At 39.6% G+C, this 21,844-nt stretch overlaps 1 protein-coding gene across 3 annotated transcripts in view; it reads right to left on the reverse strand.

The window, feature by feature from the left end:
- Positions 1 to 21,844, reverse strand: part of KCNC2 (potassium voltage-gated channel subfamily C member 2) — a 1,362,034-nt gene that overhangs the window by 253,859 nt on the left and 1,086,331 nt on the right. For all 3 annotated transcript variants that reach the window (XM_044088072.1, XM_044088071.1, XM_044088070.1), the window contains exon 2: positions 4,782 to 5,709. In XM_044088072.1, coding sequence (XP_043944007.1) covers positions 4,782 to 5,709 — 928 coding nt within the window. The remainder of the gene's footprint in view (positions 1 to 4,781; positions 5,710 to 21,844) is intronic.

A 21,844-nucleotide genomic window follows, 5' to 3' on the forward strand; every position in this document is an offset into this window, starting at 1 on the left:
AGATTCCTAGGAGGTAAGGCAAGGTAAGGGCTGGTTAAGACATATAGCAAGAGGGATGTCTTCAAACAGAGTATAATACCTTCTTGAAACAGTTTCAGTAATGAAGTGTATTGATTTACCATCAGGTATGGCTACGTGGAAATTCTATTTTATTAGTCTTGTACCAAACCTTTTACAGTTACAGGTTTTGCACTGTGTCATAAGTATTGCACAGTATAAGATGACATTATCATATACAAGGAAATCAATAAGTCTTGAGAAGGAAGCTCGAACCAAAGATATATGCTTACTACAAATGAAATCTTAAAATGTAAAGAGAAACATCTGTACCAGAGGCATTGCTAGGGTGGGCAAAGGGGGTGGCTTCCCCAGGTGCAAGGCAGTTGGGGACATTAATGGCAGCTGCTGATTGTGCAGTAGTGCAGTCATTCAGAAAGGAATGCATATACTGTATTTGCAGTCATGGTTGAAGCACTTGTGCTTCGTGAGTTGTATCTTAACTGCAGCAAGCTGCTTGTTAGTATTATAGCAAGTGGCTTGCCACAGTTTTTGAGCAAATTTGCACTTTACTATATCTGCAAAATCCAAATATTTTTGGACTATTCCATGTTGGACATTAATCTCAAAAGATGACAGCCATGTTCTGAGGCTGTTCAAATTAAACTACTCCTTTCTTCTTTAGTACAGCAGTTATGAATATGTTAAAATGAAAAGTAATTTACAATTGCATGTTTTTCTTTATACAGCAATGTTTTCCTTTTATATAAAGATGTAGAGAGGCTTAATAGTAAATGAAGGCATGACTGTTATTGGACATGTGGTTTTCTCCCATACACATAGCACCTTCCATAGTAATATTAGAGAAGACTATAGAAGTGAATGAAAATAATCATTTCTGATAAGTATTAAATGTGATCACCTCTTTTGACATCAAAGGACAATCTAAGATTGCTAGCAAGCAGCACAGATGGCTATCTTAAAGACTTCGATCAAATAGGAAATGTCATGAAGAGATTTGGGAAGTAGCACAGGATGATGAGTGAAATGTGTGCATAGACATGCTATGTTTTACTTCCTGAAAGCTACAAGCATTTGCAATTGTGAATTATGTATTCAGATATGGAAAGTTAAGGAGGGGGTGATAATGCAGTATGCAAACATCTTTACAAATACAAAAACTGAAGCTTTTAATCAACAACAAGCTCAAGTCCTGTACATCATAGTTTCCCATAGCTATATGAGAGCATGACTATAATACATTTGTCCTATCCATGGCGTCATAGCTAATCTAAAGGCAGGCATTGGAAGATGGAGATAGTATGGAACTAGAAGAATCTAGGCAAGTCAGAATCATACAACAATTGAGGATGGGATGCAGTAAGATGCAAGTGACCAAGACTCATTTTGATTGCAACCCCTTGCTTTCCGTATGTATACAATGCCAAAGATTGAGTTTCTATAATGTCCTGTTTCTCTGAATTGTATAGGTGTTAGTGCTGAAAAGATTATGAAAAGTAGCACAATGAGAAGAAGAAAATATTTTACGTCTGTTCTTTGAATAATTTCATACTCTATAAAACAAGGAGAAATATCCATGTATAGGATTCACATTCAATAACTCAGCTGCACCAACCCAAGAAGTATTGATATCTATATATTTTAGCAGGTATGACATTATCAAAAAGACAGAAAATGCAACCTAATCATCAGTACTTGACCACTGCTGAAAACTAAGGAATCTGAATGCAATTCCGGAAGAGCTCACAATGACTGAATTTTAAGGTACAGGTAAATGTGAATTCTAAGGTACACGTAAACTCTTTCATTTGTTGTGTTTACAAAAGATGATGCCAGAAGTGGAGGCAGAGTATGTTTACAAAGCAACAGTTGGTACAGAAAACAAAGCCCAAGGAACACTAGGAATTTAAGACTGAAGATAAATTTGTGTTCGTTAAACATTTTTTTTTTTATCTGTGTATTGTTCAGAAATATATAGTGTACATATACCCCCATTCAATAAAATGTAATATGCTAATTGCAGTAGTGGAAAAGAAATTAATCATAGGAAGCCTGTGGCATCTCCATTTTAAACTTAGCAAGCTAAAATACAAGACTGACTAACAGATGGACCCCGGGGGTCAGACTGCTCTAAAATCTTAAGTATAGTTACACCTAAAGCTTAAATACATTTGTTCAGATTTGTACCAAGGGAGATTTTCTCAGTGAAGAAGGAAGTTTTCTAGTGACGAATAGCATATGCTATAAAGCAGCAGGAAATCTATGCAGGTATGAGAAGGTTATGCTAGCCTGATGTTAATTAAGAAAAGAAACGTGCACTTGCATTAGGAACCCCAAAATAATTATAGGAATAGAATATGGTCTCATAGCCAAGGTTTAAACTACTGCCCAGAGCCTGCTTTGGAAAGCAGGTAGTTACAATTGCTAACAGATAGCTGTAACAGTTAGAAAACATACTATAGCCTGTTGTGGCCATATGTTAAGAAGGTTGTACTGCTTATCCATGTATACTGGGCAACAAATAACTACATATAGGGTTATTGGGCAGCTATCCAACTCATAACTAAACAAATGACACTTTACCTGATATTATTAATGAAAGAGCAACTTTAATGTGAGAATGAAGATTATACAATAACAGCTGCCTTTGTAGAAAGGGGAGTCTCCTCTGCACTCATCCAGATCTATCTACTCAAAGGTAACTACATAGTTTTTGAGGCAGTTTCATCTTTTGAATCATTTCTTAACACATTTTCATACTCCCCACATGAAGTAAAATATATAGTTCAACATTTTATTTTTTTCAACCAGTCAGAATAGATGATCTGATTAGCTTATTCACATTATCAATAGTTCACTTTGTCTACACAGAGCTGAGTGCATTCCAAAACACATTTAGAAAAAGTTGCATTCTTTTGGGGTATAGGACTTCTCTGGTGCTTGCATAGTAGCTGGAGATCTCCTACACGATAATAGAAAAACTGTACAAAACCAACACAGAATGTCACCACAGTCCCCTGAAAATGTAAACAACCTTCTTGTGTAGTAAATATTTAGCTGTTATCTTCTCTTCTTTAAAATGTCTCCTATCAGAGGATATGTGAGCAACAGTATTTTTCATAAACTCACACATAATAATTAAAGGAATCATTTGGGAAATTCTGTTTATTAAATATGATTATCAAGCATACCAGATGTTAATCTGAAAGAAGGTCTTTTTTAATATATGATAAAATCATCCTTAGGGCTAAAACTAGTTAAAATGATGAAGCAAGCACATTGAACACTGAGACACAAACTAAGCAAGACAGTATGGGGTCATAGGCATAGGACCACAGGCAACAGCAGGCGTTAGCATGCAAACATGCTAGAATTATTTTTGCATGCTTATACACATTTCCATGCATCTGGGAGACACACATATCAAAACACAACAATATAAATTCAATCATGAAATATTAAAATGCAGTGTCCATATTTAAAGGCTTAATTTTCTTTAAACCAGCAGTGTGTGAATGATGCTTCTTTCCCTGTGTTAAGAGGTTATGTCACTAAAAGGAATCTTTTCTGTATTACCCCGTTACCCTTTTGGATGTTGTTCCAAAGACATAATACAGCCATATCCTGTTTCTTATTATTCTTAAAACCAGTATTCAATATACATACATTGTAAGCATTTGCATTAGCTACATTTATTGATATTTTAAGCGGCTAGTCTGAGAGCAAAATAAATGTGGTGGAACAGTACTTTGGGGCTCCTTCATATGAAAATAGGAGCTGAAATAAAATCAGAGTATAACAGAATGTATTTTTCCTTGTAAATAGGTGTAATGGTTTGAATAGAAAAAGATGTTCAGCATTCCTATCCCATTTTTGCTTCAGCATTTTAAAATATTTAAAAGTATATCCTAGCTTTTCATGGAAGATGATATGATAGCAACTCCGGAAAAGCTACATTTGATCTCTGAAAATTTTGGATTGTCAAGGCAGATCCATTCATTTTTTTTTCTAACATACAGGGATAAAGCTGAACAAATGTTAACTAATAAGATGGCACACAGTAGTAGCAGTTTATATGACAGCACTATATGGTATGCTGCTCATCAGCTTGACTTAATTAAGTTCTTCTGTTGCACAACATGTTGTGACTTATCACCTAGTAAAATGTAATGCTACATTTCAAAGTTCGCTCTGACATATCTCTGGACATCTGTAAGAATGGCTTTAGGAATGTAACAATTGGCATTCTGTGTGTGGGATAGCCAAGTAAATGACAACATCACACAGGCCTGAATAATCAAGTTTTTACACGTACTTGACAAAAAAGATAACTCTGCATATGGACGCAAATTACTTTGCAGCGTTAAGCAAAACATGGTTATACTTCTAAGGATCTCGTCTAACGTATACATGCTACTCTTAATTTTGAAAAGTAATTAAAACTGGTTTTGTGCATTTATTACGCATGCAGTAGATTTTCCAAAGGAGAAATTGAGATGAATATCTTATGCAGTCAGCTAACATATGCCATCACATGTGGCCTATATATATATATATATATATATATATATATATATGTATGTATGTATGTATGTGTGTATATATATATATATATATATATATATATATATATAAAAGGATATAGATATTTTGATGTGAAAAATAAATATACATGTTGTGTAGTCTTGATATATCTTCTCCCTCAGAAATGGCAGAGTTCTGCAAATTGGTTACCTTTTCATAGATTTAAGAAACTCTCCTACCTGCTCTGCTGTGGTCCATCAGTTTGTTCTCTATGCCAAGGCAAGCATCTCCCTTTGTGCTGTTATATGCTGTGTTCATGTTTGCCTTGCAGTAGGTTGGAGACCCTGCTTGTGGAGGATGAGGAATGTGCTTCTTTCTTTTCCTAGGAAGTTTCTGCTTTGCCATGGCCAAGGAGTAGTACATTCCAAAATTGTTCACAATGACTGGTACTGGCATTGCAATGGTCAGTACACCTGCCAGAGCACAGAGGGCACCAACAACCATGCCAGACCATGTCTTAGGATACATATCACCATATCCAAGTGTTGTCATGGTGACCACTGCCCACCAGAAGCCAATAGGAATATTTTTAAATTGGGTATGTTCATTGGCTGATGGATCTTTTGGATTGGCTCCTATTCTCTCGGCGTAGTAGATCATGGTTGCAAATATCAATACACCAAGAGCCAAAAATATAATAAGAAGCAAAAATTCATTAGTGCTAGCTCGGAGTGTATGTCCCAGCACTCGAAGCCCTACAAAGTGGCGGGTCAATTTGAAGATTCGCAGAATTCTGACAAACCTTACAACCCTGAGGAAGCCTAAGACATCCTTAGCAGCTTTGGAAGAGAGTCCACTTAGTCCTACCTCTAAATAAAATGGTAGGATTGCAACAAAGTCAATAATGTTCAAAAGGTTTTTGATGAATTCAAGCTTATCAGGGCAAAATATAACACGTACTAAAAATTCAAATGTAAACCATGCTACGCAGACACCTTCCACGTAAGTCAGTGCAACATCAGTTACTATTTCATACTGAAAGTCCACATCAGATCCATTGTTTATAATTTCTGTTTTGTTTATAACTTTATTGAAAGCTTCATGGGTCTCCAGACAAAATGTTGTGATTGAGACAAGGATGAAGAATAACGAAGCAAATGCAATAAACTGTAAGAAAAACAGAAAAACAATGTCAGCAAAACATGAACAGCCACAGTGACTGAATATCTAAACAAAGCACAATCACATCAAATATCAACTGACTTTCATCATAGAAGGGTTTCTGAAACCACTGAAAAACAAATCTACATTTTAATATAACTTCAAAAGATATTCATAAAATGAACATGGTTCTCTTAGTAGCACTAGATATACATTCACTTATAATTTACTGTTAGTGTTCATGTTATGTTTCACTGCATTTTTTTAGCTTTGATGCAAATATAATTATCATAAAGATCACCAGTGCCCTCCACCTGCTACTAAAACAGAATAACCCATCATGTACTTCCAAGGATACAAGCACAGTGCTTAATACAGAAAACAAATTAGCTAACAAATCAATAAGGGGTATTTCCATACATACTGTAATGTAAGACCTTTGATTCAGTTTTATACTTCATCATATTTTGTAAATGTGCATTATTATGCATTGTAGTTACAATGAAGCAGCATTTGTTCTAACCACTGGACAGACAAAAATAAGTGTTACTAAGAAGTCTTTCTTGCCATAAACAGGGTAATTGTAGTTCAATCAGTGAAAGAAAAAAATAATATACTGGAGCTGTTTCATGCTTGAAAAAAATCAATTTTACCTGCCCACCAACCCATTAAACAAACAGCAAATAAATAATAAATGTTTAAATGCCATGTTTGTATAAAATATTTGTGCGTATCGCTTTACAGCTGGGTTTTTATAATGTATTGCCTTGGACTCAGACACATGCCTAGCATAATCCCATTGAGGACCATGCAGCAAGAAGACAATTATCAATTAGCTAGCTGGAATTCTGTGGACTGAGCCACCACTATTAAGAAAGCTCTCTCATGGTTAATACTCTTAAGCATGTCTGCAAAGCGCCACAGACCCACCCATGCATTCTCATTGGGCTTCATGGGTGCTTATGTCAGTGCATGTAAATGAACAAGTCATTTAGTGGAGCATTAGTCATTGCTTTAATGAGAAAAATGCATGATTCAGTCACACTGAATAAATGGCACCTCAATGGCCTGTCATGTTGGAAGCTTCACAACTGCTAGAGATAATCTTCTGGTTCTGCCATGGGTCTCATTGTGCTGCAGAAGATTGCTAAAAAGCAACAAACTGAGGTTGTTAAATGTTTGCAAAACAGGACTTTTAAATGCAGCTTTTGTTATGGGAAAGAATGTGTAATTAAAAAGAATTTAGATCGCATGCTGCTATAGCCCTACCTCTGCTTGAGCAATTTCCTGAAAGTATTCCATTGTACAGATTGTTTATGATGTTGTTGTTTAAATGTATATTCATGTAGACAGTATGTGAGGGGTGATGCATTACAATGACTATTCAAATACACCATGGCAGGATAAATATATGTTTCTATGGGGTAAAACACTCACCTGCAAAGCATTTATTATTGCCATGTGTATAAATACCATCCATGCAAACCTATAGGCCAAGTAAAGAAATGTTCAATGTTTACTAATGCAACAGTTGTCTGTTGGCATGTGCTGTCTCAATACCTCAACAGGTAGCACTCCCCTTGCCTTTGGTGGAAAAGGCTATGGGTTCTGTTCCCTAACCAACTAGTTGGATTAATTTCCAAATACTTGCAATACAGAGCAGCATGGGGTAGGGGTTGCTGTCCTTTAAAGCATATGTCAAACCAAGACCCCATCTGCCTGACTTAGTGATACCTCAGTAGATGTAAAAAATTCTACATCTCTTTAGGGGAAGTTCATGGTGCCCTGGCCAAATCCCCCCAGTCAGTATAAATGCCATCTCAGATCTCCCCTAAAAGAGCCCACTGGCTTAGTAGGACTAATCCAGTCAACAAATGTATAAAAAAAAAAAAAAACCCCTACAGCACTTGTCATACTATATATTGTCTTGTGCTTACGATTATTGGGACATTATCTTATGCAGATGTTATTATGGTATAACACATACTGGATGAACCCAGGGAGTAAGGTAACATATTCTTGCACATGAATGTAACCAGATCATTGTGTTCTTTGCATGATTGCCACTTGTGCAAAGGTAGGGGAACAGATGGGCCTGTAGGAGGAACTTTAAATACTGTGCAAGCTTCAGCAACACGTATTTAGGCCCCAGATACTTATGTTTTGGTACCTTCACAACAAACATACTACAGCAGAAGTAAAAATGTCCTTGGTATTTAGCAAATAATCTCTGGTATTAGTGATGTATTTCCATCATTGGTATGTTACACTAATTATCTATTTGTGGTGTATATAACTGAATGTGTAGAAGCAATATACATCCATGAATTCATCTAGTTGCTGTGATATACTTGGCTTGAAGGTATTCTCTCATAGAGGCATGTGTAACATTTATAATACTCATCTGTGGAATATTGTGAAAGGCTATTACATATCACTTCTATGTAGATTCCATTTTTTTGGGGGGTTGTGTATGGTAAGATTATAGGAAGCACACCTTCCAATGCCCATGCATACCCCATTTCTGAGTGAAGTTCCCCACAGGTATATATCAAGGCACCATAGGTCTTGACACAATGGTACTCTACACTTTAAATTTGTGTAGGCACATGTCACATAGGGATGTAAGTTCTTACATATATTTTTGTTAACATTCAAGACCACTATGGCACAGTGTTGTAAAATAGTGGAAATGCAAGCTCACACATACAGGCAATGTCATTTTGATACAGACCATCCATCTCCATGGCCAATAGGAGATGAGCCATGGCAAATCTGATAAGTCTTTTTGTGACAGCACCTTGCAAGACATCAATAATGATATCTGTGCTGTTGGTGTCCAGAACAGGGTGCATGATCACGTGAGACATTAAGCCACTGACATAAGTGTTAACAAAAGGTCAGGCTATCCACCTGGCACAGGTGCAGTGGGTAATCTGAGGTAGTCCTTTGACCAAACAACCATTAACAGAGATTGAGGAGTTTCTGGCATCTCTGTATGGGGGTCCAGATAGTCCCACAACCCATATTGTGTCCTGGATATTGGTGCAGTGCTCAGCTGACCACCCTGAATATTTGCTGGTGATGGCCCAAATAAGTATGTCTTAACATGAACAAGTGTCTGCCATAGTAAAAAATATGTATTCTAGTACAACCTACTACCATGACAACTTATTTTTTCAGGAACTGGTGCAGATGCTACCAGATCGTGGTTTGTTAATTTCCCATAATACTATATTGGGTAGAATTTTTTTCATTAATTCATTGGGTTTTAAGTATTGGTGATGTTCTGGCCTTTTCACAAGAGCAATGTTATCATGATGGTGGTAGGCAAATCCCAGCATGGTTAGGAGTCATGGTGTCAGCGCTGGACATAAAAAAGGTTATTTCCATATATCCACTGCATTCTGTGGATATAGCTTCTGTGCTTGTGCAATCCACTCACAAATCCAGGAAGACACACAGGGTCAGGAAGAAACAGACAGCTCTATGCAGGTAGGGATGTCTTTTCTTGTGGCACACTCCTCATTGGTTACCACAAGCTCCACTAGGCAAGAGAAAGAACAGATGGATGCCCTGCCAGTGGCCCAGCATGCCATGGGCAACATACACCACCTGAGCTAAATGTATCAATGGCTGCAACCCAGCATTTGTGTAAGGCCATAACATAAGGACAGGATGATACCAAAACAGAACTTGCTGTGCTACTAAGGGTGTGGACTGAGTGATACTCTTCAGGAGTGCATGGGTCACATGTGCACATCACAGACATGTGGTACAGGGAGTTTACACATAGCAGGTTTCCCTGTATGGACTGATATCATGGGTGACACACTCCCCCCTGGATGGTCCACCTCAATCTCCAGGGGGTATGACCTCGGAAGATGGAGACCATGATCAGGCACATGCAGTGCCAACAGCTCTATTTCCCTATCCAATGCTGAGCGACATATTTTGCAACATGGATGTCCATGCAGGTGAGGTGTCCATGCCAGTACTATCCACAATATGAGCCACTACTCATTTTCATGGAGCACTCCATCTTCCCCAGCATGATGTGGATCATACCTGTGATACTCCCAGGAGAGGGCATTCCCATGCATGGTCTGCACACATCTTTTGTGGATGCTCTGGGCCTGCCTACCAGATCCTAAGGCTATGTCTCAGCAAATATTCAGTCAAATGTCTGCAGTACCTACTTCCACACACTCACACAGCAATGAAGACAGTACCTCCTCCCTGACCAGTCTATCCTAGTCTCCCAAACCATCAACACATGTCTGAGACATACATCACAAAATATTATCAGAAATTATCACCACATTCACAATTGCATGTTGGTGACACTTTACAGTGTGTACCTTTCCACCTGTGCATATGATGATAAATGTGTCCTGCCATCTACACTTTGTAACTTGGGTAGCCTATGTCTGATGCATGCTTTTGCACAGCCTGGGTAAAGGTTTGCATGCATCAGTTTTAATGCTCTGTATGATAATTTATTTTGGCCCATGGTTATGAACCAGTGTTGCCTCTTAGCCAGTGACACAGCATGCTCACTTGCTTCCATCTAACATAGTCTACCCTGCAGCCAGCTACTCCACAGGCTCATCAGGCATCTCCACTACTCTGAGTGTGACCCCTCCTCCTCCTCATGAATATGTCTGCCCTGCTGTAGCTATTTGTGAATAATGACATTGTGAACAAACTGAAAATATCTTAATGTATTTGCCAGGACCATACTGAGGAGCATCCCTATATACATCCAGATTGCAGAAGAAGGTGTTCAGTAGGCCAAGCACATATTCAATAATGACAAAGGTCTATGAATGAACATAGCTGTAGCTATTCTCTGCCATGATCTTTCTCATAGGTTTAATTAACTATGGATTTAGGGTGTATCTGGCATCACCAATAAGATGTCCCTGGGCAAAATAATCTCATAAACTGCTGATATAAATTGCATATTTATTATATATGGGAGCCATAGACACCATCAGGGTGGCTTTCAGACACATTGTATATTATACATTGTGCATTATAGACAATCAGGTATTTGTTAGAGTGGAACCAATTTGGGGAAATATACTTTCTTTCCTACTCCACAGTTGAGGCCTTTATTGCAATGTGGGTACAGTCTATGGCCCCACACCTCAGGTAAATGGACTATATTATAAAAAGTCTGCATGGTGTTGGCTGTCTCCTCTATGGTACATAGTAACCACATATGCTCCCATTACATGCTGTAATATGGCATTGATGACCTGGTGAGGTACTCCTGTGGCAGTTATCTGGAAAACACCCATTGCGTCCCACAATCATCACTGAAAGGCCCTGTAACTAGTATTCTCAAAGCTACACATACCTTGGTATCCACAGAGATAGGTACTCCATACATCATATGGTCTGCATATGAGGCTGACACATGCTCCTACATTGTGCCTCTGTCCACAAAGTAGTGGTTCAAAATTTCAGTGTCCTAGAGAGCATGATAAACACATGCAGACATGGCATTACTAAGCTCAACAGCATACACTACTGTCACTGCTAGAAGTGAGTACACCCAGCTGGATATATAGATTTAGTGGTTCAGTGGCTATCACTTTCATATTTTTTCAGACTGTTACCCATAATTCCACATTCTAGCTGCAGTCAACAGTGTTAGAGTTAGCATCTCTCAGTACAAAATACATACTTTTCTGAATCACTTCACCATATTCTTTTCCATCGTTTGCATCCAAGACTGCTCTCATTTTTAATACTATTGCCATTTGTGCACTACATAGGCCACAGAATTTCCAAAGTTTCTACACACACACTTAGTGTGTCTATGAATCACCCCCATCCTAGTCATTGAAACTCATCACACAGAATCACTTACCATTATGTGAAAGCTGTTCCTCAGTCCAAGGGAATGTTCTTTGTTCATTAGCATTTAAATAAGAAAACATATCTCAAATCATGAATAATGCATGCATTCATCAAACACAAAAACTTCATTATTAGTTAACACTTCTGTGTCATACCTCTCAACCTCTTAGCACAAGAAACCTGAACAAATTCCAAAATCATGGGGGGAACAAATGCCACCAGAAGAGGAACAGATTTTAAATATTATTCCTACAAACTTAAAAAAAGTTGCTAGAATAAAGGGTTTTGCATTAGCATGCATTTTCTGAATGATATGAAGTCTGAAATTCAAATGTCTGTCATTTAGTGACTTCAGTCCATTTGCCAGAAAATCACAAATTTTATGATGAACAGACAAAAAAATATGAGACAAAAATCAGGACATTGAAAAAATCTAGACAGTTGAGAGGAATGATCTTTGTAGAGTAATACACTGAAAACTAGTTCTTTGTCTTATAAGAGAAAAGGGGTAGACATAGGGGAATCCTAAAGAAAAATAGTAAAAGATGTGGGAAAAACATAGACACATACACACTTCCGCATACACACACACACACACACACACACACACACACACACACACACACACACGCACACATATATATGTATACATATAATATACTGTATGCCTGCTGTTCAGAATATAGATTCTCAGAATGGCAGAATCAGAGTATAGACAGATCAGAATATAGAAAGAGGTAAATGGGATGGTATTTGTTTTAGGAATGTGTTTGTGTGAGTGTTGGTGGATTAGTATTATGGTAAGATTTAGTAGGGAAATAGCTTTAGTGTTGTGTGTCTTTATTCATGCATATGCCTATGGATTCTCTAAGGTAAGGTACAGGGTTACAGTTTGCATATGATTATATATTTATGTGTTAGACACACACACACACAATATAAATATAAGTACGTGTGTGTATATAAGACAAAAAAGTAGAAAAAATACAGGCCGAATTTGAACCTAAAGTGAGTGCTTTCGTCCAGTTTTTCACACATGGATTTCATAGGTTCATAGGTGTGTACTAGGCTAATGGCCCTGGAGCTTTTACAAGCCTAGCCCATAGACGTGCCCTGGCATCATGCCATCCGACATTTGTTCCCAGTGCCTCTATCACTGCAGTGATCCCTGGGATGAACTTTCTATTACCCATCCACTCATCAAGATTTCTCTTGAAGAGGGACAGCGAGGTGCTCTGCTTGACATGTATGGAAGTCTATTCCAGAGCATGGGCAGTCTCTGGGTAAGGAACCTGTCCCTCCAGCATGTTCTGTTGATTGTGGTAATGAAGTTGAGGTCTCTGGACAATGTGGTATGGAGGGATTGGGATTTCTTTAGATGTAGCATTTCTAACATAGCTGGGTCAGACATGGCTTTGTAAGTCAAGCAGAGATCACCTCTAAGTAGGTGATATGAGACAGAGAATAGCTGGATTAATTTGAGTTTGTCCATGTAGGACATGTGTTTAATGCCTAGGATCCTCTCTGTGAGGTACTTCTGTTGCCTCTCCAGCTGTTGCAGGTATCTAGAGAGGTACATGCCAAATTGGGCATTATACTCAATGACTGGTCTAATGAGTAGAGAGAGAGAGAGAGAGAGACGATGACCTCTTTCTTCCTGGATGCAAAACCCTTGGTAATGAGATGTGCCACACAGAAGTACTTTCTGACCACAGTGGCAATGTGGTGGTCGAAGGAGAGGTTGCTGTCAACCTGCATCCCCAGATCTCTTATAACGCCTTCAGTGTTCAGTGGGCTCCCATCAATGTGGTAGTTAGTGGGAACTGAGTTTTTACCAAAGGTGATGATCACACATTTTTTGGCATTAAGCTTAAGGCCATGGTTTCACAACCAGTCATTGGTCTCAGTGAGGCTTTTCTGTAGGATGTCTGCATCACTTGGGGAGTTAATAATGGCTCCCAGCATGCAGTCATCTGCAAATTTGGTCAGCTAGAGTCCCGTTTGTGTTGGCCTGGACTTCTGAGAAGTAGATGCCAAACAGGAGAGGACCCAGGACCAATTCCTGTGAGACTCCACTCGTGACAGGTCAGCAGTCTGACTTGGAGTCCGCTACTTTCACACTGTGCATTCTATCTGTGAGCCAATTTGCGACCCACCTAGTGATTTAGGGGTTGATGCCTAGTTTGGTGAGTTTATCAATAATTCCCAAGTGAGGAATGGTATCAAAGGCCTTGGCCAGATCAAGGTAGGTTGTATACACTGCCTTACCTTCATCCACAGCTCTGGTGACTGACTCAAAGAAGTCAACCAGGTTGAGCAGGCATGATCTCCCTTTCATAAAGCCAAACTGCATGTGGTCCAGAGTTTTTAGATATCCTATATCTTTGTTAATCATGTCCATGATGATGCGCCTCATCAGGCTAATGGGGCAATAATTCCCAGAGTCTGTAGTCACTCCTTCTTCATGGAGAGGGATGACTGTAGCAATGCGCCATTCAGTAGGGACCAAGCCTGAGGTAAGGCTGTGACTGAACAGGGCACACAGATGTGGTGCCATTTCACTTTGTAGTTCATGTAGAACACAGCCAGGAATATTATTGGGTATCATGAAAGCTGTATTTTTGGCCTTGGACAATGCAGCTTTAACCTGGGCTGCAGTAATGCTGGGTGCCTGGCATTCTTACAGCATTGTGAGTGGTCCTTTGGGGGGGAGGGGTAAAGCTGGCACAGAATCTGTCGGCCAGTATGTTGGCAATATCTATTGGCTCTGTATAGGAGGTACCATTGCGCAGTAACTCAAAGCAAATCTGGGTATTGCCGTGGAGGTTTTTGATATAACCATAAAAGGCTTTGTGATTGTTTTTAGTGTCTGCTACAATTCTGCCTTCATAATTGGCTTTAGAGTATTTGATGAGGGACCTCAACTTTTTGTTGAGGCTAATAAGGGAGTTGTTCCAGTCTTGGGACTTCACCTTTTTCTGCAACTGTCTCTTTCTTCTGTTGTAGAGTTTATTAATGGCAGGGGACCACCAGATTGGCTTCCTTTTTTTGGAGGAGAGCGTCTTGGTTCTGTTGGGTATGGCTAGTTCCAAGCATTTATGTACATGTTCATACAGTGCATTGGTGTATGATTTGGCAGTCATACAGCTATTTTCCATTGGCATGGGTGCCGTGAAGTTATCCACCTCTGTTTTTAGGAGTGTAAAGTCAGCTTTGGAGAAGTTTTTCAAGGTGGTTACCTTTGTGGGGGGTGTGGGTGAGATGTCGATTTCCATGGTGATTAGGTTATGGTCGGATCTGACCAGGGAAGAATTTACTATAGGTGTAGAGCAATGGTCACCCATGTTAGTAATAACCAGGTCATCATCCTAAAACATGATTTTCATATCTCATATTTTAAATCTTTGGACCCTCACACATGTTAAAATCCATTAAGTCAAAAACATACACTCAGAAGCTTTAAATTCATATTAACCATAAATCTGTTTTACTCTTCTTGATTTTAATACAGTTGTTATATTTACATTCTCATTCAGTCCTGAAAGTTCATTTGTTGCAAGCAAATCTGCTAATAAAACTGTAACTTATTTAAAATCAAGTCCTGTCCCTTTTTTATTAAGAGATACATTCTCCAAATTAAAACAGGTACATTTTTTGAAATATTTATATATTTTTGATATGCACATAACGATGCAGTCCATAATAATTTACCCACATAAAATGAATTACATGTCAATTGAGTGGCTAAATAAAAACATTCTATATTACAGTTGTAATGGCTATCACAACCACACATTGTGCCTGCAATTTAATCCACAAAATATGGACTAATGGAAATAAAACTACAAGCAGAATGAATGCAACACATAAATGTTCTTGTGCCTTGAAATCTACGTGACATTTCAGTTAATACTTTTTTATATATAACAACAGCAATGGTACTGCTTAGAAATAAACAATAATGTATGTTCTAGGCTACTGAGTGCCCATAATGTAAAAAATAACCATTGCCGTATCCTCCCCCTTTCTCAACACACAAGTTGAGGTGTCCAACTCCTGGTTCTAAAAAAGCAAATGAAAGCAAAGGTAGGGAGGGCAGGATAGAAAAGAGCACACATAATAAACAGCATCTTCTTTGGTTTCTTTTTTTTATCAATTGCTTTTTTGCATTAATGCATCTGTCTGCCTGTCTAGCTATACTCTGTCTACTGATCTGTCTTTCTATTGGTCTATTCATTCATTTTTTTACTTATTTGCTTGTTTTCATGAAGCACTTCTATTTTCTGCTACCTAGTGTTATTTTTTCTTCATATCAAAAAGATAAAGGCTTGTGAGGTGTAAGATATACCCCGGGATTCACGAAGCTCGACGCAAGGATGGTTTTAGCCTTATGCTGAGTGTCCTCATTACACATGGTGCAGCAATGCCATATGAATATTTATGAGGGCACGCAGCTGCACCCTCGACGTACACAGGAAACGTGTGCGAGTGCAGGGGGCGTGTTTAAGTGCTCTACAGAGGCAGAAATATGCCCCCACAGTTGCACAACCTACTATGCTTACTATTAGAGCCCGCCTTTAATAGAAAGCATTTAATTCAGTGTCCGTGGATACTGAAATGTATGCTAAGCATACAAGAGTGTCCATGAACACTGAAATAAAATCAAAGTAGTAAACACACAAGCACGTAGCAGAATGTTGAGTCCCATCCCTAGAACTTTCACAATTAGATTCCCCATGTCCCTATTTTACATTTGTATTGCTTCAATATCGAAAGTATAAGCGAATCGCAGCATGTTTGTGCGTCACTGCTCCCTGCTTAGTGTAGCTTACACATAAAAATCATCCAAATAGAGAAAAACATGGAATCAACGTTAACATCAATAGTGTAGTGGTTAGTGCATCCGCCTAACGAACAGGCATGCCTGGTTCGAGCCCAACTATCGCACATATCATTTTTCATGTGGAATGTCGTTTTGCTGTATAACCTACATAATAACATGTAAATGTGAACTGCAGTACCACATGAAATGTTTAACTAATGTCATTCAATCAAAGTGGTACTGTCATAATGAATAAGGCACTAGTAAGCAGGTGTAAGCACAAATAAGCAGTAGTAAACATATATAATTACCAGTAAGCAAGTCTGAGTGCGCATGCATGGGTGTAAGCAGTGCCCAGCATAAGAAATGTATATAATTATGTAGATGTAGAGATTTATATAAATATATATATATATATGAAGAATGAACGTTGTGACAATAAAGCATACAGAAAGAATGAGAAGGGAATCAACAGCAGCTCCAGTATTATATAGTGCTGTCAGCTTATGTCATATCAAGCTGGGCAGGAGTGAGCAAAGCACTGCTACACCGGATACTACCAGCGGGAGTAACATTGCTGATCTGCTAAGTCTGCTTTCCAAACAATCACAGGGTAGTCCCTGGTGGAACCAACCAAACATTGCTAGGATGGTTGGACCTCCGACCATTACACAAGCAAGGGCAGTATGTTCAAGGACTACATGGTGGGAGAGCCTGATAATACATGTGTTGGGACAACATACGTGTAGGGCCCCTAACGCTGGGGAGAGGGCAATGTGTGGAGGTGTGTCATGGCTGTGATAGCAAATGGAAAATGGATGGTTTGTGTGTATGTCGAACTCGGGTGGGGTGGAGGAACTATGGGTATGAAATTATGGATCTAGGTGTGTCAGGGTTGGATGGCCTGGTTCTAATTGGACCACCTCATGGAGGTCAGCGAGTTCGTTATAAGTATATATGCATACACACATGCATACATCTATATGTAGAAGTACATTCCCTGTAACACATTCATTCCTTTTGCAGACATAAATAACATGAAAGTGCCCCTACAAACCTCGACAGTAGATAGAATAATAGGTTGTGCATAAGAGGGAAGGGACGAAACTGCTAAAATGCAGAAATGTGTACAAGGTCTGAAATCAGTGCTGTTCTCAAAAAAATTAAATGTGAGGACTTTCTCACACATGGAATCATTGCTGTGATCTGCCTGCTACAGCAATGCCAATCACTAAACCGGTCCTATTTGTAAAATAATTTCACCGAACTCATACATTATTAGCTCTCATGTGTAATGTGTGAGTTACCACATAGTCATACCTATTCATTTATTGCAGTGTCATGTTAACAGGAGTAATGATGTAATGAAGTATATAGTCTAATCTTGAAATAAAGACATGTGTGCCTCTGGTGGGACAACCCAAAAAATTGCGAATAGTGTTTGTGGACTAAAAGTTTGGGATGCCTGAGGATACGTGGAGTGAGTCAACCCATGGGATGGGTCTACAAGAGTAAGGAGTGGCCAATGTGTAGTGGTGTGGAAACACCGTGTATCCAACTGGAGAATGGATGACTGCTGTGTTAGTGTTGGGGTGGGTGTTTGGGGAACTAGGAGTCATGGTTATATGGGTATATATGCAAATGAAGCAGCACAGCAATAGTGTAGTGGTTAGAGCATCCACCTAACAAACAGACATTCCTGTTCCGAATCCCACTGCAGCACATACCATTTTCCATTGGTAATCTGTATATGAACATATTTCGACATCTGTCTGTTGTATAACCTGCATAATAACAATTAAAAGTGAACTGGAGCGAAGTGTCAGTGTCATAATGAATAAGGCAGTAGTAAGCAGGTTTAAGCATAAATAAACACCAGTAAGCATTTAAGTGCGTTTGCATGGGGGTATGCATTGCCCTACAGATATATATATATATATATATATTTATATATATATATATATATATATATATATATATATATATATATATATATATATATATATATATATATATGTGTGTTTGTGTGTGTGTGTGTGTGTGTGTGTGTGTGTGTGTGTGTGTGTGTGTGTGTGTTTGTGTGTGTGTGGATATACACAGATATACAGCTATGATAGGAAACAGCACACAAGAATGACATATGTTCACAGGCTATGCCAATGGAGGTGAGGGGCTAAAGCAAGAAACATGCAACACGTAGCATGACCCCCCCCCCAGCCGGACAGAGGAAACATACATACAAACCCGCAAACAATTTAAAATAGTCTACTGCTCCCCAGACCACAGGCAGGATACAACTGGGGGGGGGGGGACAGAGTGCACCCGTGAAATTTAATCTTGGAACAGTCAGGAGCGTCCCTTGCAGGACGCCCCAAAAATTGACATATAACTAAAGGAAGCCAATACGATGACCATTCTGGCTGGGGTGTGTACATACCCGGAATACAAGGATGGGAAAGCCTGATGACCCATGGGTAGAGACAATGTACGACATGGGTCCCATGAAGTGGAGAGTGGGCAGCGTGTAGTGGTGTGTTCAGATCTGACCTGCACCCAGAGTAAGGATGGGTGCAGTAGAGGAGGTGCGGGTGAGAGAACTATGGGTAGCTAGTTATGGGTCTAGGTGTGCAGGCGTTGGCTGATGTGGGCCTATACGGACAGCACCAGGGATGTGAGCAAAAGTGTTTATTGGGCAGAGGCATCGGCCAACGAGCAGCCACACCCGCTACGAGTCCCAATGCAGCAAAGTCTAATCTACATGGCAGAGAATGGAATAACCAGATGTAGATGTATATATGTAGAGGAATGTGTGGGCATATCTACCCATAGCGACATGGAGATATACCTCTCCCTCTCTGTAGTACAAATGTATACATACAGAGACAGAATACATATACATACCCACATATAGATATATACATATGCAGACACCCATATGTTGTTAGATATATATAGACAGCAATATATAAATATATACCTGTATGCATTCATATACAGATATATCTGTATACAGTAATGTAGATATATATATATATATATATATATATATATATATATATATATATATATATGTATATATACATACATACATACATATATATATATATATATATATATATAGTTGTGTGTGTGTGTGTAAATATACACTTTTGAAAAATTTCAGGATATGATACAGCAGTTACGAATTACATATGTTCACAGGGCGTGCAAATGGGGGTGAGGGGTCCAATCAACAAACGTGTAACACGTAGCATCAACCACCCCCACCTAGGCAGGTGAAACATACAAACACATGATACAAGTAAACACACCACTGCTTCCCAGACCACAGGCAGGATACTACCAGTGGGAGAGACTTGCCAGGTCTAATATTGAAACAAAGACATCAATGACCCTTGTGGGACACCCAAAAATTCCTGATCATCGGAGTCAGTCCTTGTAATGATTCATCAAACCAGGCTGTAGACGTACATGGACCAGTAGGTTGTGCAAGCCTGATAACCCATGAGTCGACACAATGTACAACATGGGTCCTGACACGTGGAGAGTGGGCAGTGCGTAGTGGTGTGGTTAGACCACACCCACAGTAAGGATAAGTGCTGTAGAGGAGGGGCAGGTGGGGGAACTATTGGTATGCAATTATGGGCCTAGGCATGCAGGTGTTGGCTGGCGCAGTTGTATTAGGACCGCCCTGGAGGTTTTAAGTAATATTCTAAAATGGGCAGAGCTTACGCCCATACCTCTCAACCCCTAAGAGCAAAACCACTGGACAGAACATAAACCGTTGGCGGAACAAATAGGGACAGAAAGCACATATTCCACTTACAACCTTAGAAAGCTGATAGAATAATAGGCATGCATTAGTATGACTCGGCTGAAGGATGTGGGGTCCTAAACCCAATTACCTGTCTGTATTTAATGGTGTCAGTTCCCAGGTATTTGCCAGACAGGTGTAGATTGTAAGAGGAACACACCAATAGTATGAAAAAACTCTGGACAGGCCACAGATTCTGTACAGTCGACCGGCATGCTTACGCCTAATGGGCAGCCATTCCCGATATGAGTCCCACCACAGCACAGTCCAATTTAAATGGTTAAGTACAGTATGACCATATATGTCGTTGCATAACCCACTACACAACATCTACGAACACATGGTCACAACACCCCACTGTAGGCATGTAAGCCGATGTAATAGGCATCACAAGGCATTATTGTAGTCCTCAACCCCACCCAGGGGTGTGAGTGTCAGATGCAAACACCAAATGCAGTGCATTTGCAAGTGCAGGATCAAGCGGGTGTAAGCCTGTTTAGCCGCCGGTATGCGAGTATCACACTTGTGAAGCAATGCAGAGGCTAAATGAGTGTAAGAAACTGTAACCGGAGGTTAGCATTGCTTAGCTCTGCGTAAACCCGCGCACACCCACTCACAACTGCTTTAAAGTGCCTTAATCACTCTGTACCCAACAGCTCGTGTTCTGGCCAGCAACAAAATGAACAGCCTCTAAAAAGGCTAGAACTCAGGACCTGCACATCACAGTCAAAGTAGTTAACCACTACACTATGATAGCAATACATATAAAGGAGGTATCAGCAAACTAATCTTCACCACAGGGAAATCAAATCATACATGTGAACTGAATCTATGTACAGTGTAATGTTCTATAACCTGCTACAGACCATATATATGTGAATTGGATTACTGCAGTAAACATAGAGTTGAGGTGTCACTGCAATAAAGTTATGAAGTCCACAGGACCCCATACAGTGTATGTACACATGAATGACAGATACCAGACACATATATAACATGTAATGAATAAGACATAGCTTAGCCTTTTTGAAACCGGCCAATTACAGAAAAGTGCAGGAATCTGGCCCTACTTAAACCGAAGAGGTGGGAATATGGCTCATAACTGGTTGTAGCATCCCCCTGCAGGCAGAATAGCTGGAGTGGGAGAAGGCACTCACTTTACAGCACAGCGCTGGGGCATCCAGGAGCCAAGTTCATTATATGGCTCCTGGTAAAACACCATGACAGGAGACAACTGCAGGGCCAGTACCAGGGCTCGCAGTACAAAATGGAGGACTGGGACAGTCTCACCCGTGACCTCACTAGTGCCACAGGTATCCCCTGGACTGGTGAGCAGGTCAGGCACCACCATGCAGACCTGAAGTGGCAGAGGGGGGATGTCCTGGAACAGTGGATCCAGGAAGCAAGGCAGATGCAGAATGCCCCAGAACTAAGTACTCCTTCCACTACATAGTTAATAATTGCCTAGTTTGTGTATACTATGGATAAGTATGGCTAAATATCACTGTACTTCTCTGACAGCTGCAGATGAGCGTGCTGCAAACCAGCAAGCCTATGATGCTAGGCTGCAAAGGATGTGTCACAAGGCAGGTTAGTAAATAGCCTGCATGTACTGTCATAACAAATAAATGTAA

Source organism: Protopterus annectens, chromosome 11.part0 (assembly GCF_019279795.1).
Source record: "Protopterus annectens isolate FY-2018-M chromosome 11.part0, PAN1.0, whole genome shotgun sequence".
Classification (NCBI taxonomy): domain Eukaryota; kingdom Metazoa; phylum Chordata; order Ceratodontiformes; family Protopteridae; genus Protopterus; species Protopterus annectens.